The sequence below is a fragment of the Papaver somniferum genome, chromosome 3 (genome assembly GCF_003573695.1).
Source record: "Papaver somniferum cultivar HN1 chromosome 3, ASM357369v1, whole genome shotgun sequence".
Lineage (NCBI taxonomy): Eukaryota > Viridiplantae > Streptophyta > Magnoliopsida > Ranunculales > Papaveraceae > Papaver > Papaver somniferum.
Genome location: NC_039360.1, coordinates 112223594 through 112237373, shown reverse-complemented (window position 1 = coordinate 112237373; position 13780 = coordinate 112223594). Strand labels below are relative to the sequence as shown.

Below are 13780 nucleotides of genomic sequence, written 5' to 3'. Positions count from 1 at the left end.
TGAAACCTCATAAACAATTTTTTTATTACTAACAGACGCACGTCTATTCAAAAAAAAACTTTCTTTCGTACGAGCATCCACCTTTGAAACGAGAGTTTATTCCATTCTGTGAAATCTCACATATTTTAAAAAAATAAAAATAAAATAAATTGGTTTTCGTGAAAGCTCATAGATAAAATTTTTATCATTAGACTCAGGTCTATTTTGTTTGTTTCTTAAACTAACGAACAAACTTTTGTTCCTAACACAAGGATTTCCTTTTTGGACCGGGCCCATAAACACTAAACCGACCCAAAATGGGACGTCCGACCGACCAAATCAGCAGTGCCTCGTCTTGTCGTACTCATGATATGACACTCTATTATACTGATAGAGTCCTTATCCGGGCATTTGCTCGTACATGACTTCATTGGACCAAATCGGGGATTCTTAAATGCCTTTGTACGACTAAATTCCGACTACTTATCTCGTCTACTGGAAAATCACCATCTAGTGCTTACTGCGGAATATGACTGTCCCACACTAAGCAGGGGACTTAATGTTGATGGTGGATTTTCGGCAAAGGGATAAAATCATAAAATCATGATATTGCATGTTTCTGACCTGGCTTCAGGAACGCATGTGACAACTCATATTTTATAATCCGTGAACCGTTTCACGATCTCTGACCGAGCGAACATTCCTCTCAGAGCCATGATGAATATGTTTATCGAAAGGCCTCCCCGGATGAGCGTTCGATGCTGCACATTTCATTATGACCTCTATGTAGAATCAAATGATTGGGCGGTTCTCTAGACATAATTGTTTGTTAGAGAGCTTAACGCCTTCAGGACGTCACGTTGCTCGATGTTCCCTGACTACATAGAGAGACCCACCTCTACATAGAATAATGATTGGGCGGTTCTCTAGACATAATTGTTTGTTAGAGGGATTAATGCCTTCAGGACGTCGACACTGCACGTTGTTCCATGACTATGTAGAGAGACCGTGTGTAGATTCAGGCGGCTCTCTAGACATAATTGTTTGTTAGAGGGCTTAACGCCTTCAGGACGTCGACGCTGCACGTTGTTACCTGGCTATGTACCCTTCAGAACGAGTATGATGCTTCAACTATCTCATATATGGATTCTGCAAATAGATTAATTCTATCGTGACATTCATCCACTGAATTCCTAGAAAATAATCTATTTTTTTTTCTTCTAAATCATGTAATTTTATTACCAAAATAAACAAAAATACAACTTACAATGACGTCAAGACCTTTTTAGTCTAAGACCCAGTTTGTATCATAATCCCAGCAAACTAAGCCCATTAATTGAGCTATAATGAAAAGCAAAGCATAAAACAGAGTTACAAAGAACTCAACAGAACTCAACAGAGCAAAATAAACATCAACCAATGTATCTCTTTTTCAGGGGATAAACCTAAAGTAGATACCATCTTCACATTCCAACTGATTCAGAAATTCTGGCTTGTCCTCATAGTATAGTACAGTTCTTCTTGCAAGAAGTACACCATGTTTTGCCATCTTATCAGCAGAGAAATTGATTTCCCTATATGAATGTGTGAAAGTAATTCTTGGTATAAATTTTCTAATATTGTTCCATCTATTCACAACAATCAAAGGTATTCTACCATTACTGAATGCAAGCGAAACTGCTTCGGAATCAAGACTGAAACAAACATTCTCATACCTTTTCTTACTGCCCATTCACCAGGAACCACCAAAGCCATTACTTCTTGCCAGATAGTTAGTTGCAATCCACAAACCACCAGAAGCAGCACCTAAGCATCCACCACTTTCATTCCTTGCCACAAAACCAAGCCCTGCATTCCCAGGGTTACCTTTTGATGCACCATCACAACATATGAGAACTTGTCCTCTTCCAGGAAATTTGAAGAAGCATTGTTTTACATCTGTCTCTATTGTTTTAATCCCTGTGATTCCAAAGTGATGTAATATTTGTAAATCATACATATTCCCTCATCTGGATCCTTTCATTCTTATACTACATTCCTTTGCGTAAGACAATACACTCTGTTTAAACTTTTCAAGGTTAGGTTCTTCATTCTCATAAATCTTCTTATTTCTTGCATGCCAGAACTCAACCATAACCTTAAATGCAGAGTTATACCATACTTCCTGAATTGCACCACTTTTTCCTTTGACAAATTTCAGAACATCTTCAAAATTTGAAGGACTTAAGAAGCAAGAAATCCCTCCCAGATAATGCCAAAGTTTGGTGCTAAATGTACACCCCCATAAAATGTGATCCATTGTATCTTGTGCATTACCACATAAATAACACTTTGACACTGTCAAGAAACCTTTTTTTTCTTACAGTTTCCTCAGTAGCACAAGCTCCTCTCAAAATTTTCCATAGATTTGTAGAAGTATAGGGGTGTATACATTGACTTCCAGATGTACTTTGTCTAAGGAATCACATGATACTTGTTTCTTATATGTTGAGCTGCAATGGCAACAGAGAACTTGTCATTTAAATCCTTTTCCCATATTATCTTGGCACTGCTACCACCAATTGCTGGAACTTCATTCTTCTCAAAAAAACTTAAACATTTTCTCAGGGATGTGGCTACTTTCAAGTCCTTATTCATTTGGACATAATTATCTTCAACATGCCTCTCAATTAAGGCATATTTCTTGACCCATTTATCATGTCACACAGATATTGATTTACCATCACCAACTATCCATCTTTTACCTTTATTCACCTCTGAAATAACCCATTTAATTCCTGGTTGAATTGATGATTGTCTGTAAGATGATATCCATTCATTATTTTTATTCTTGTATTTAGCTCTCATGAACTGAGTCCACTCCACCTCATCTGTTTCAATTTTCCACAAAAGTTTCATTAACAAAGCTTTATTCATCACCTCCAATCTCCTTAAACCCAAACCACCTTCCATTACTGGAGCATTAACTTCATCCCATTTCGCAATAACTAGCTTTTTGACTACAAGATCTCCAGACCAGAAGAAATTTCTGATAATTTTCTCACATTCCTTGATAACATTTTTAGGCCATTTGTAAATAACCATATTATATATGGGAATGTTACATAATACATGCTTAACTAAAGTAGCCTTGCAGAGAAGTCTAATAGCTTACCCATCCAACCAGCTAACATCTTCTGCATTAATTCCACCATCCCCCAAAATTGATATGATTTTACTCTGCCAGGATTTAAAATGACCCCCAAGTAAGTATCAGGCAGCTCTGATAATCCCATTTGCAAATATTCAGCTATTTCAATTCTTCTTGTATTTGAAACTCTACCAACAAAACATTTACTTTTGTTTCTATTCACCACTTGCCCAGATGAAGTTTGATATTTACTCAATAAATTCATCAAGTTATCCAATGATTTTTTGTGGCCATTGCAGAAAATGAAAATATCATCAGCAAACATTAAGTGTGAACGTTGACAATTACCTCTAGTCACCATTGCTTGTATCTTACTCTCCTGCACCATTTTTGATATATTTCTGCTAAGCACTTCCTCTGCAAGAATGAATAAAATGGGTGACAATGGATCACCTTGTCTGAGACCCCTTCCAACACAAAAGAAACCACATGGACCACCATTGACAAGTACAAAGATCTTTGCAGATTCAAATATTTTCCTGAGCCAACTAATACCAATTTCAGAAAATCCAAATCTTCTAAGTACTTCAAACAATAATTCCCAACTCAATGAATCATATGCTTGAGTTATATCCAGTTTAAGCCCAACATTTCCACCTCTCCTATTAATATTGAGTTCATTAATCATTTCAGAAGCTAACACAATCTTATCATGGATATTCCTCCCCTTAATAAATGCACCTTGTTGAATAGAAATGACTCTTTCAATCATAGTACTTACTCTTGCAGTAACAATTCTGGTAAATATTTTGAAGATGAAATTAGCTAAACCAATAGGCCTAAATTTCTCTGCTCTTCTTACACCTTGAATTTTAGGAAGTAGAAATAGGAAGTTAGAGTTTAAACCTTTAGGTATAAATCTGTGACTCCAACAGAATTGCATTGCTTCAATTAACTATGCACCAATAATATCCCATGCAAACTTGTAGAAACAGCCAGGAAATCCATCTGGCCCTGGAGCACTATTTGCATTCATGTTAAAAACTTCTTCTTTTATTTCCATTGCAGTGGGAACAACATCAAGGAAGTTGTTATCTTCATCATTTAAAACTTTAGGAATTACATCCAAAATCTCTTTTTGAATTGTAATATTCTGATATTCAAATTTCTTTGTATAATGATCAACCAAAATATCTACAATTTGAGATTGTTCAGATACCACATTGCCTTCAATGTTTTCCAGTTCAGTAATATTGTTTTGAGATTGCCTTAATTTAATAGTTGCATGAAAGAATGTTGTATTTGCACCACCCTCCTTTATCCATTTCACTCTTGACTTGGCCCTCATTAATTCATTATATTGCTGAGAAGCAATTTCATGTCTCCCCCTTGCTATTACCAGTTTGTTTAATAGCTCAAGATTTTCAGGATCTGCATCTGATACCATAGAAGCTTCAAGTACCTCATCTTTTGTATTCTTTACTTTGACTCTGAGATCTCAACCTCCCAATTCCACTTTTTCAATATTTGTTTCAATCTTTTTAGTTTATTCATAAAAGAAAAAGCTGGATTACCTGAACTTGCTTTATTCCATGCATTTTTTATCACTTCAATAAAACCAGGATGAGAAGTCCAAATATGTTGATACCTAAAAGGGGCATTCACAGGCCTACAAGTATTCACAACATAACCAAATAGGGGACCATGATCATATGTTCCTCTTACACCTACTTTGTATGACCAACCATCATATTTTTCCAACCATTTAAGGTTGTAGAATGCTTTATCAAGATCACATAAAATTTTCTTTTTACCAACTCTATTATTGCACCAAGAATATTTGATTCCAGTTCTTGTGGCTTGAATTAAATTGCAAGACTCTAGACAGTCTCTAAAATCCTGCATTGATACTCTGAGTGGTCTTCTACCTCCAACTTTTTCATCATAACTCAGCACAACATTAAAATCTCCGATTATCATCCATGGATAGTTCATTTGACTAATTTCTATCAGTTCTTCCAATAAAACTCTTTTGTCCACAGTAATGCTTGCTGCATGAATCCCAGTAACCATAACATCACCCACTTTAACAGTAATAGCTTGACTTGAAGATGAAATCACTACTGGTTTAGATAAAGAAGAATTCCAAAAAAGCCATATATTACCCTTTGCAGTATCACTAGAATTATGTTTGATCATTTTACTCATCCCAACTAAATTCAAACTTCTAATTCCACCACCAGATACTTTTATTTTAGGTTCAGCTACCCACAATAAAGAAGGACAAAAAAATTTTACTAAATTTCTCAGTTTATCTTTGGCTTGAATTCTTTTCAAGCCCCTGATATTCCCGTAAAGTACTTTCATTGAGATTGAGTTACTTGAGAAGTACTTGTACCTCCCGTACTAACATTTGATTTAACTGAAGTACTAGCTTGTTTTCTAGTTATAACATTAGGAACACTTTTAAGATTCTTCCCTTTAACAGGTTTGTTGATCACTTTAGAAAAAATATGATCCTGTTTTTCAGCTACCTCAATTTAGTGTTTGAAATTTACTTGGAGAGACAAAACCTTTACCTGAATTTGAAGTATTCACTTTTCTGAAATTTGTATTTGTACCAGTTACTTCCTTCCAGCCATCTGTGTTTGTTACTTCAGTGGTTATTGTTGATAAGACTTGAGCAATTAGTATCTCAGTTGAGACAACTGGTTCTGCTATTTGCTCTGTAGCTGTTACTCTAGAAGGAATTTCCACAACTGAATGTAAAGCCTGCACACTTGCACCCACATCAATAATTTTATCCACAAATAAAGAAGGAAACTCCTTAGGTGATTCCAGAAGACCAGTAAATCCTTTCTCCTTATCAGTTGGTGGAGTAACATTCATAATAGGATATTGCGTCCACTTCTTCTATACTACATTTTGACTCCAAGTTTTTATTACCAGAAGGAAAACATATATCAAAGCCACCTAAATTTTGCATTGTAACTTTTTTGGGAGTGTACCTCATTTTTGAGGTTTATTCAGTTTAGCACCTTGATTTTGTTCTTTTCTTGCTACTCTGCATTCAGTTACCAAATGACCCACAATCTTGCATTTACTACAAAATCTAGGCAGATTGGATACTCTAATTTCTTGCTCAAATTTACAATACTTTGATTCCACCACAACTTTTTTTGGAATTTCATTTAAGAGATCAACTTCCACCAAGATACTAGCATAATATCCAATTTCTCTGTTCAATGTTGTAGGATCAATCCGAATTGGTCTACCAATTGCTCTACCCATGGACATAAGAATATCTTCTTTCCAATACTCAACACTAAGACCAGGAAATAACATCCATACAAAAGCACTTGAAGATTTCTGCTGTTCAGGATTGAAATCTCGTTCCTAGTATCGAAGCTTCGGATATTGAGATTCAACCTCCCAGAAACCCTCATACACAAATTTCATATCAACTTGATTCTCTAGTTTGATAATAAAGAATCCTTTACCAATAGGAATAAATTTACATTTACCAGTTAGAGTCCATTGTTTCCTTAAACTAGTTTCTGCAACTGATATCTTCAATTTCACGAAATCAAGTCTACAAATCAAACTAAACTTCCATTCATTAACGCTTTGATCAATAATCTCATGTTGTATGAAAACTGATGGACTAAGATTTAGAGGAACATAAGTATTATCTGATCTAAACCTTTGTAAAATCTTAGATTCCGATCTAGAATTTGAAGATTCCTCCATCGATTTCAATTTTTAGACATATTTAATGATAATCACCTGAAACAAACGTTTAAATACTATTCTAACTAAAAACTGAATCAATTTTTCACCTGAATTGATGACGATGAATCACAGAAAACGAAAAAAAATTGAGAAAAAAGTCACTGTTTCAATTGCCGAGTTGCAGAGCACGACTCAGACTGTTAGGTTCAGGGATTCAGAAAATAATCTATTATATCTCATTACTCTGTTTCCTGAATTCCCCGGATGGATTCATGGATTAGTAATAGATAACCATTTTATTTCATTACTCCGTTCCTTGAATTCCCCGACTGGATTTCATGGATTAATAATAGATACTCAATTTATTTTTATTACTCTGTTTCATGAATCATTCTCCACTGAATTTCATGAATTAGTAATAATTACTCAACAATCGGGCGTCTGGACTATCACCGAGTAAGCCCCAAGAAAATGGTGCAAGTGTACTCAACAATGATGCACGAATGAGCACCCAAATGCACGAACGAGCATTCAAAAATATGGACAAACGAGGAAACCTACACAAAATAGGAGAGAGAAAATAATAATAAAAAATAAAAAAAAAACGCCTAGGGACCGGGCCCACCGGCCGGTCGATCATGCCGCCGTGGACGGTCCCCACGCCTCTTCCTTTATTTTTATTATTTTCATGATCTCATGAAAACTCCTTCATTCAAGCAACTTTCCTTGTTTGAGCAAAACTCACGGTTTCTCCATATTTTCTTTGAAATGATGATAAATAATAAAAATAAGGGAAGGTGTCACGGGACCGGGCCACCTAGCCGGTCGGCCGGCCATGCCATGGCCGTGTCCGGTCCCATACCTTGCAATCCTTTGTTTTCATAATTATTTTTTCCCTCATCTCATGAAACTCCTCCGTTTGAGCAAGAACCTTGGTTTCTCCATATTTTCTCAAATATTGCTCAAAAGATGAAAAAGCCAAAAAGTCAAATGGTCACATGACCGACTAGGATATTCACGAAAAATATTAAAAAATTATTATTTTAATAATCTCAAAAGGAAGCTCAATCTGGAGAAATGTCTAAATTATACAGAAACAAAAATGCAGGAGGTTTTGGTATCAAATATTTGAAGAAGATGAATAAATGACTATGGAGATTTGCAAATGAAAATGAAGCTTTGTGGAGAGAGATCATTGAAGATAACTATGGCATTGATGCAGGTGGGTGGGTGGATGACTAAAATTCTATAAATTACTTATGGAAGGGTATTATGAAGTGTGACAGTGTATGTAAAAGTAATATTCGCTTCAAAGTAAATTCTGGCAGTGTTGTTAGTTTTTTGAAGGATGTGTGGCTTGGTGATGTCTCTTTGCAACATAAGTTTCCAAACCTTTTTTCAGTGTCTAGACATAAAGACAAGACAATTAAAGAGATTTTTGTGGAAGAAGATAATAGCTGGAATCTAGCTGTGCCTAGAAGAATGAATTCAATCACAAGATGTGAGCTTGTTAATCTGCAAAATCTTTTGAATGCAGTTGTCATTAATTCAGATGTTGAAGATGAGATTCTTTGGTCTTTGAACAAGAAAGGTCATTTTTCAGTAAAATCCACTTATGAATTGCTGGTTAGTGATGATGTTAGTCATGCTCAGATGCAGGTATTTAAATTCATTTGAAAACAGAAGGTTCCCCCTAATATTGGTTTCTTTATTTGGCTACTGGCTCACAACAGTCTTCCTACTAAAGATCTTCTTTTAAGAATAGGTATGACTGTAACTTCAACTTGCATGTTCTGTGATGAGAATGAAACTGTAAGCCATGTTTTCTTGCAACGCAATTTCGCCAGGAAGATTTGGTCCTTTTTCTAAGAAAAGATGAATTGGAAATTCATAATGCCTGCAGATTTATTTTCAATGTTTTTCTCTTGGAATCTTCCTCGTAACTCCACACAACAAACTCAGATTTTGGGTATGATCTCAATGGCTATCATTTGGTGTATATGGATTGAAAGAAATACAAGAACTTTTTCTAATAAGCAGAATACGGAGGCAACTGTGCAACACAAGATCATGTACACAATCTTTATTTGGTGTCTCATTTTTAAGAACTTAGAGTCTTCAACTTCTTGAGATGTCGTGGAAAACTGGCTAACGATGTATTTTGATTTTATGTAACTATGTGGTACTATGTTACCTACATAGTCTCTCTTTCTGTTTTCCTTGTTTTGTTTCTCCTTGAGGGTGGTACAAGCCTTTTGTACCCTCTGTTTTTTTGATCAATAAACTTTCTTTACAGATCAAAAAAAAAAAACTCAAAATTTTGATCAAACGAGCAAAGTCCTACTTGCTCATTCGAGAAAAATCAAGAATTTCAGTCAAAGATCAAACTCTTCTGAAAATCCAAAATATTGCTCAAACGCACACCCGAAAATACCAAAACTCTCAGGACTGAGGCACATGCATGCTACCTTGACCAACCAAGGCTTCCCCTAAGGCTTGCAAGGAGCCGGTCCCATATATCTTTATAATTTTGACCTAATTTGCTCAATTTCTCATATTGGGTCCAAACTCTTTCCAACCAACTTGAAATTTTCTCATACGACCATCAGCTGGTCCCACGACCACCATGGTCGGTCCCACGACCCATTGGTCGGTCCCTCACTTCTCCATAATTAGGTTTCATCACCTAATGCTCAGACGAATACTATTCTAACAAATGATTAAACCAGCATTTAATCATCCTTTCACTAACTGGTCAACAAAGGACTTTGGTGCATGCTCACATGAGCACCTGTCACTACATGGTCGTCCATCATCCCATGTAGCCGGTCACTCCTTCACTCAGTGATTGATTTTCAATAAATCATAAACTGATCAATCGATCAAAATTAGGGTTTCAAACTGAATGCTCTGCAAATCATAATTTTGAGCAGGTTTAAACACTAATAATTTTTATGTTGATCTAGCAATCAACATCTTAATTAATTAAATAATATTCGCTCCAGCTACCAATATTTTTAATTAATATTTTATTTGGCCATGCTACCAATAATTCATCAAACGAGCAATATTCGCTCAGACGAGCAATATTTGCCCAAACAAGGAATATTGATATAACTATTAATATTTAGTAATTTTACTCGGACGAGTAATATTTGATCAATCCATCAATATTGATTCATCTATCAATATCCAACAATCCATCATACAAGTAATATTTTCCCAGTTCATCAATATTTATCATGTTGATCCAGGTATCAACATTTATTCAAGAACTATACATCTCAACAGACATGTTCAATCCATAAATTACTGAGCATTCGTCAATCATGCTCGATTCAAAAAAACTTAGACTCACTGTCTAATCAAGTCAACGACTAACTAATCAAATACACGTCTGCTTTGCAGACTCCACATTCGTGAGACATCAATCACGTCACATGGCGGATATTAACTAGGGTGTTGGTCTGGCGTCCTACAGCAGTGTGTTCATCCATGATGAGAAATGTGAGTAAGCCGTGCAAGCAGTTGAGGGAGTTATCAAAGTAGTGGGTGGGCAATCAACCAAGTCCTGCACGACCTGGGGCTGGTTAACACACGATTTCCCACTTTCTACTCTTTCACTCGAGCAACCGTCACACTTATTGGAGATCAATGTGTCTACTATTCTGGCAATATAAATAAGTTTCTGAATCCACGATTGATGGACAGACAATTTTTCGAGTAATCATTCTCAAGAATTCCATCAATAGACCAAGAACTTATTTGAACTCAACAGTTCACAGAAAAATTGCAGAACCCCACAATACATTCACAATCCTTGATCATCATTGATCTCACACAATTCTCAGCTTACCTCCTACAGATCTACCCTCTTCCCACTTTGTGACCGAATTGACTCTGAAACGGCCATTGTCTTGGTTTAGGACGGAGTCCTACAGATTGATCTCTCGAACTCAAAGCACTCATGTGCAGTGCATCTATTTGAGGATATGCAGTTTTCTTGGTTGAGGATCCTCTGTTCACACGGTCGTCTCTCCATTCCCTGAAAAACCAGCAAATTGTTTTTTCGCATCTACAAAAGGGTAGGCTTAAAACTTTGTAAGACTCTTTTTAACAAATTTATGGCTCAAGCTGATTTGATTGATCAACCAGCTTGTGGAGGGTTGTACACCTGGACCAATATGCAACAAGACCCAGTACTACATAGATTGGACAGAGTATTACTCTCTCTAACAATGGAACGGAAATATTAATCTATAGCACAAACCGTGCTATCTAGAGAAACATCTGATCACTCACTAATCTTACTGACAACAGGTGATATTTCTGCTTCAAATTCCCCTTTCATATTAGAGCTTTATTGGCTTACACAATATTTTCTTGAGTAATCTGGCCATTTGGTGGAGCACAATACAATTCACAGGTTTTCCAAGCTATGTATTAGCTAAGAAACTCCAAAATCTCAAATTCTTCCTAAAAAAATGGAAAAAGAACAACATTGCCAAATTGCAAAAAAGAAGAAGATGAAACTAAGTGAAAAAAATCCATGACTTGAACTTAAAGGAGGATGGTACAAAGCTCACAAATAAAGAATTTATTAACAGAGCACAATGGAAAGCAGCACTCAAATAAGTTAGATTTGATGAATTCAGGAAATGGCAAAATATAGCTAAAACAAAATCTTTGAATTAAGGTGAGAGAAACACAAGATATTTGCATCAGCTGGCAAATGGGAAGAGAAGAAGGAACACAGTGCACAAATTAGTAGTAAGTGGAGAAGACAACTTCAACCAAGTAGAGATCAAAAATGAGTTCACAAAATTCTTCTCAAATTTATTTAAAGAAAAGTTTGAATGGAGATCTCAACTAGACTCTACTGATTTTCCTAAAATCTCCACAACTGAGAAGGAATGGATGAAAAAGCCAATAGAAGAAGAAGAAATTCGGAGCACTATTAAAAGTTGTGGTAACAACAAATCTCCAGGGCCAGATGGGTACCCAATGGAGTTCTTCAAAGTGGCATGGCCAACACTGAAAGAAGATATCATGGCAGTGGTTAAAGAGTTTCAAGAAGACGAATAACTTGACTGGAGAAAGAACTGCTCCTTTATCAACCTAATACCCAAGAAGGAAGACTCATCTAGACCAAACATGTTCAGGCCAATCAGTTTAGTAGGAGGTATCTACAAGATAATCTCAAAACTCTGGCAAACAGGTTCAAGACAGTAATACCTAAGCTGATATCAGAGCACCATGGTGCCTTTATAAAAGGTCAGCAAATTCAGGATGTCATTCTAGTGGAAAGTGAATTGTTGGATGCAATACTCAAATCCAAAATCCCAGGCATCTTATGCAAACTTGACATTAAAAAAAACTTTGATAATATAAATTGGCATTGCTTGGATTCACTCTCGGAAGGTTCTGGTTTTGGGGGAAAATGGAGAAAATGGATCTACTGGTGTTTATCATCTTCCCAATCTTCCATACTCATTAACGGAAGTGCCACATCAAAGTTCAAGCACCAGAAAGGGTTGAAACAAGGTGATGCACTCTCCCCTTTTTTGTTTATACTTGTGGCTGAAATACTCACTAAACTTTTAAAAAAGGGAGAAGATCTTAACATCATAACATGATTCAATATACACAACCAAATCAGTGTGTCTCATCTATAATTTGCTGATGACACATTGATATTCTTAGATGCCAAAGAGGAGATAGCTGAAAAGTTACTGCTCATTCTTCAAGTTTATGAAGCCATCACATGGTTAAGGGTAAATCTGGAGAAAAACACTGTGATCAGCATAGGTGCAGATCATAAAATAGATGAAATTGTAAGGATCATGCACTGCAAGTTATAAACACTCCCATTAAGATATCTTGGAATGCCTTTTGGAGCAACATTGATGCAAATGTCAGTATGGGATTCCATTATTGACAAATTTCAAAAGAAGCTGGCAAAATGGAGGAGGAGGTTTTTATCCAAAAATCAAAGAATTATCTTAATCCACAGTGCATTGGCAAGCCTTCCAGTGTATTTCATGTCTTTACTACAAATTCCAGTGGTAGTAGAGAAGAAAATGATGAAAATAATGAGGGATTTTATGTGGATGCTAGCTCAGAAAGGAAAAAATAATAATTGGGTGGCTTGGGATAGAGTAAAAAAACCTAAGAAACTAGGTGGGCTGGGGATCAGACATCTTAAATCCACAAATAAAGCATTACTATCCAAGTGGAGCTGGAGATATGCAAAAGAAAAAGAAGCACTTTGGAGAAGAGTAATTCAACTGAAGTCTAAGTCTGATACTGAAGATTTGCGTCCTTTAGAATCCAAACTTCCTCATGGAAGAGGTATGTGGAAAGGAATGCAACAAGGAAGGAATGTAATGCAAACAAACTCAAAATTCTCTATTGGTGATGGAAATTCAATGAAGTTCTGAATTGATCCATGGACTGATCAACCTCCTCTGTGTCAAACTTTCAACTTAGCATACAAATCTGCATACAACAAGAAAGCAAAAATTACAGAGCTCATTACAAAATGGGAGAGGGTGCATTCAACTAAAGAAGACATCATCTGAAGAAGCCCAAAATCAACTCTCCAATCTTATTGCTGCAATTGGGAATCCACCAACTCTAACTACAACAAATGACCAAGTCTTCTTCCATACTGGAAATTACACTGCAAAAGAAGGATATCAGCTCATTATGAAATAGATGTACCCAGACCCTCAGGAGTTTGGATATGTTTGGATAAAACATGTTCCACCTAAAGAACAAGTTCTGGCTTGGCTGGCAGTATAGAATACAATACCAACTACTGATAACTTGAACCACAAAGGATGTAGTATTACAAACACCATGTGCATCCTGTGCAACACTGAGGTGGAAACAGTATATCACCTCCTCCTTCTTTGCCCATTCTCCAAGGCCATATGG

At 36.1% G+C, this 13780-nt stretch overlaps 1 protein-coding gene across 1 annotated transcript; it reads left to right on the top strand.

The window, feature by feature from the left end:
* Nucleotides 1-8048: 8048 nt before the first annotated feature.
* Nucleotides 8049-13281, top strand: LOC113359863. Its single transcript, XM_026603435.1, has 6 exons — nucleotides 8049-8063; nucleotides 8189-8500; nucleotides 11567-11907; nucleotides 12060-12385; nucleotides 12545-12649; nucleotides 12761-13281. Exons 1-6 carry the CDS (start codon nucleotides 8049-8051, stop codon nucleotides 13279-13281), a joined length of 1620 nt encoding a protein of 539 aa, XP_026459220.1.
* The last annotated feature ends 499 nt before the right edge of the window (nucleotides 13282-13780 follow it).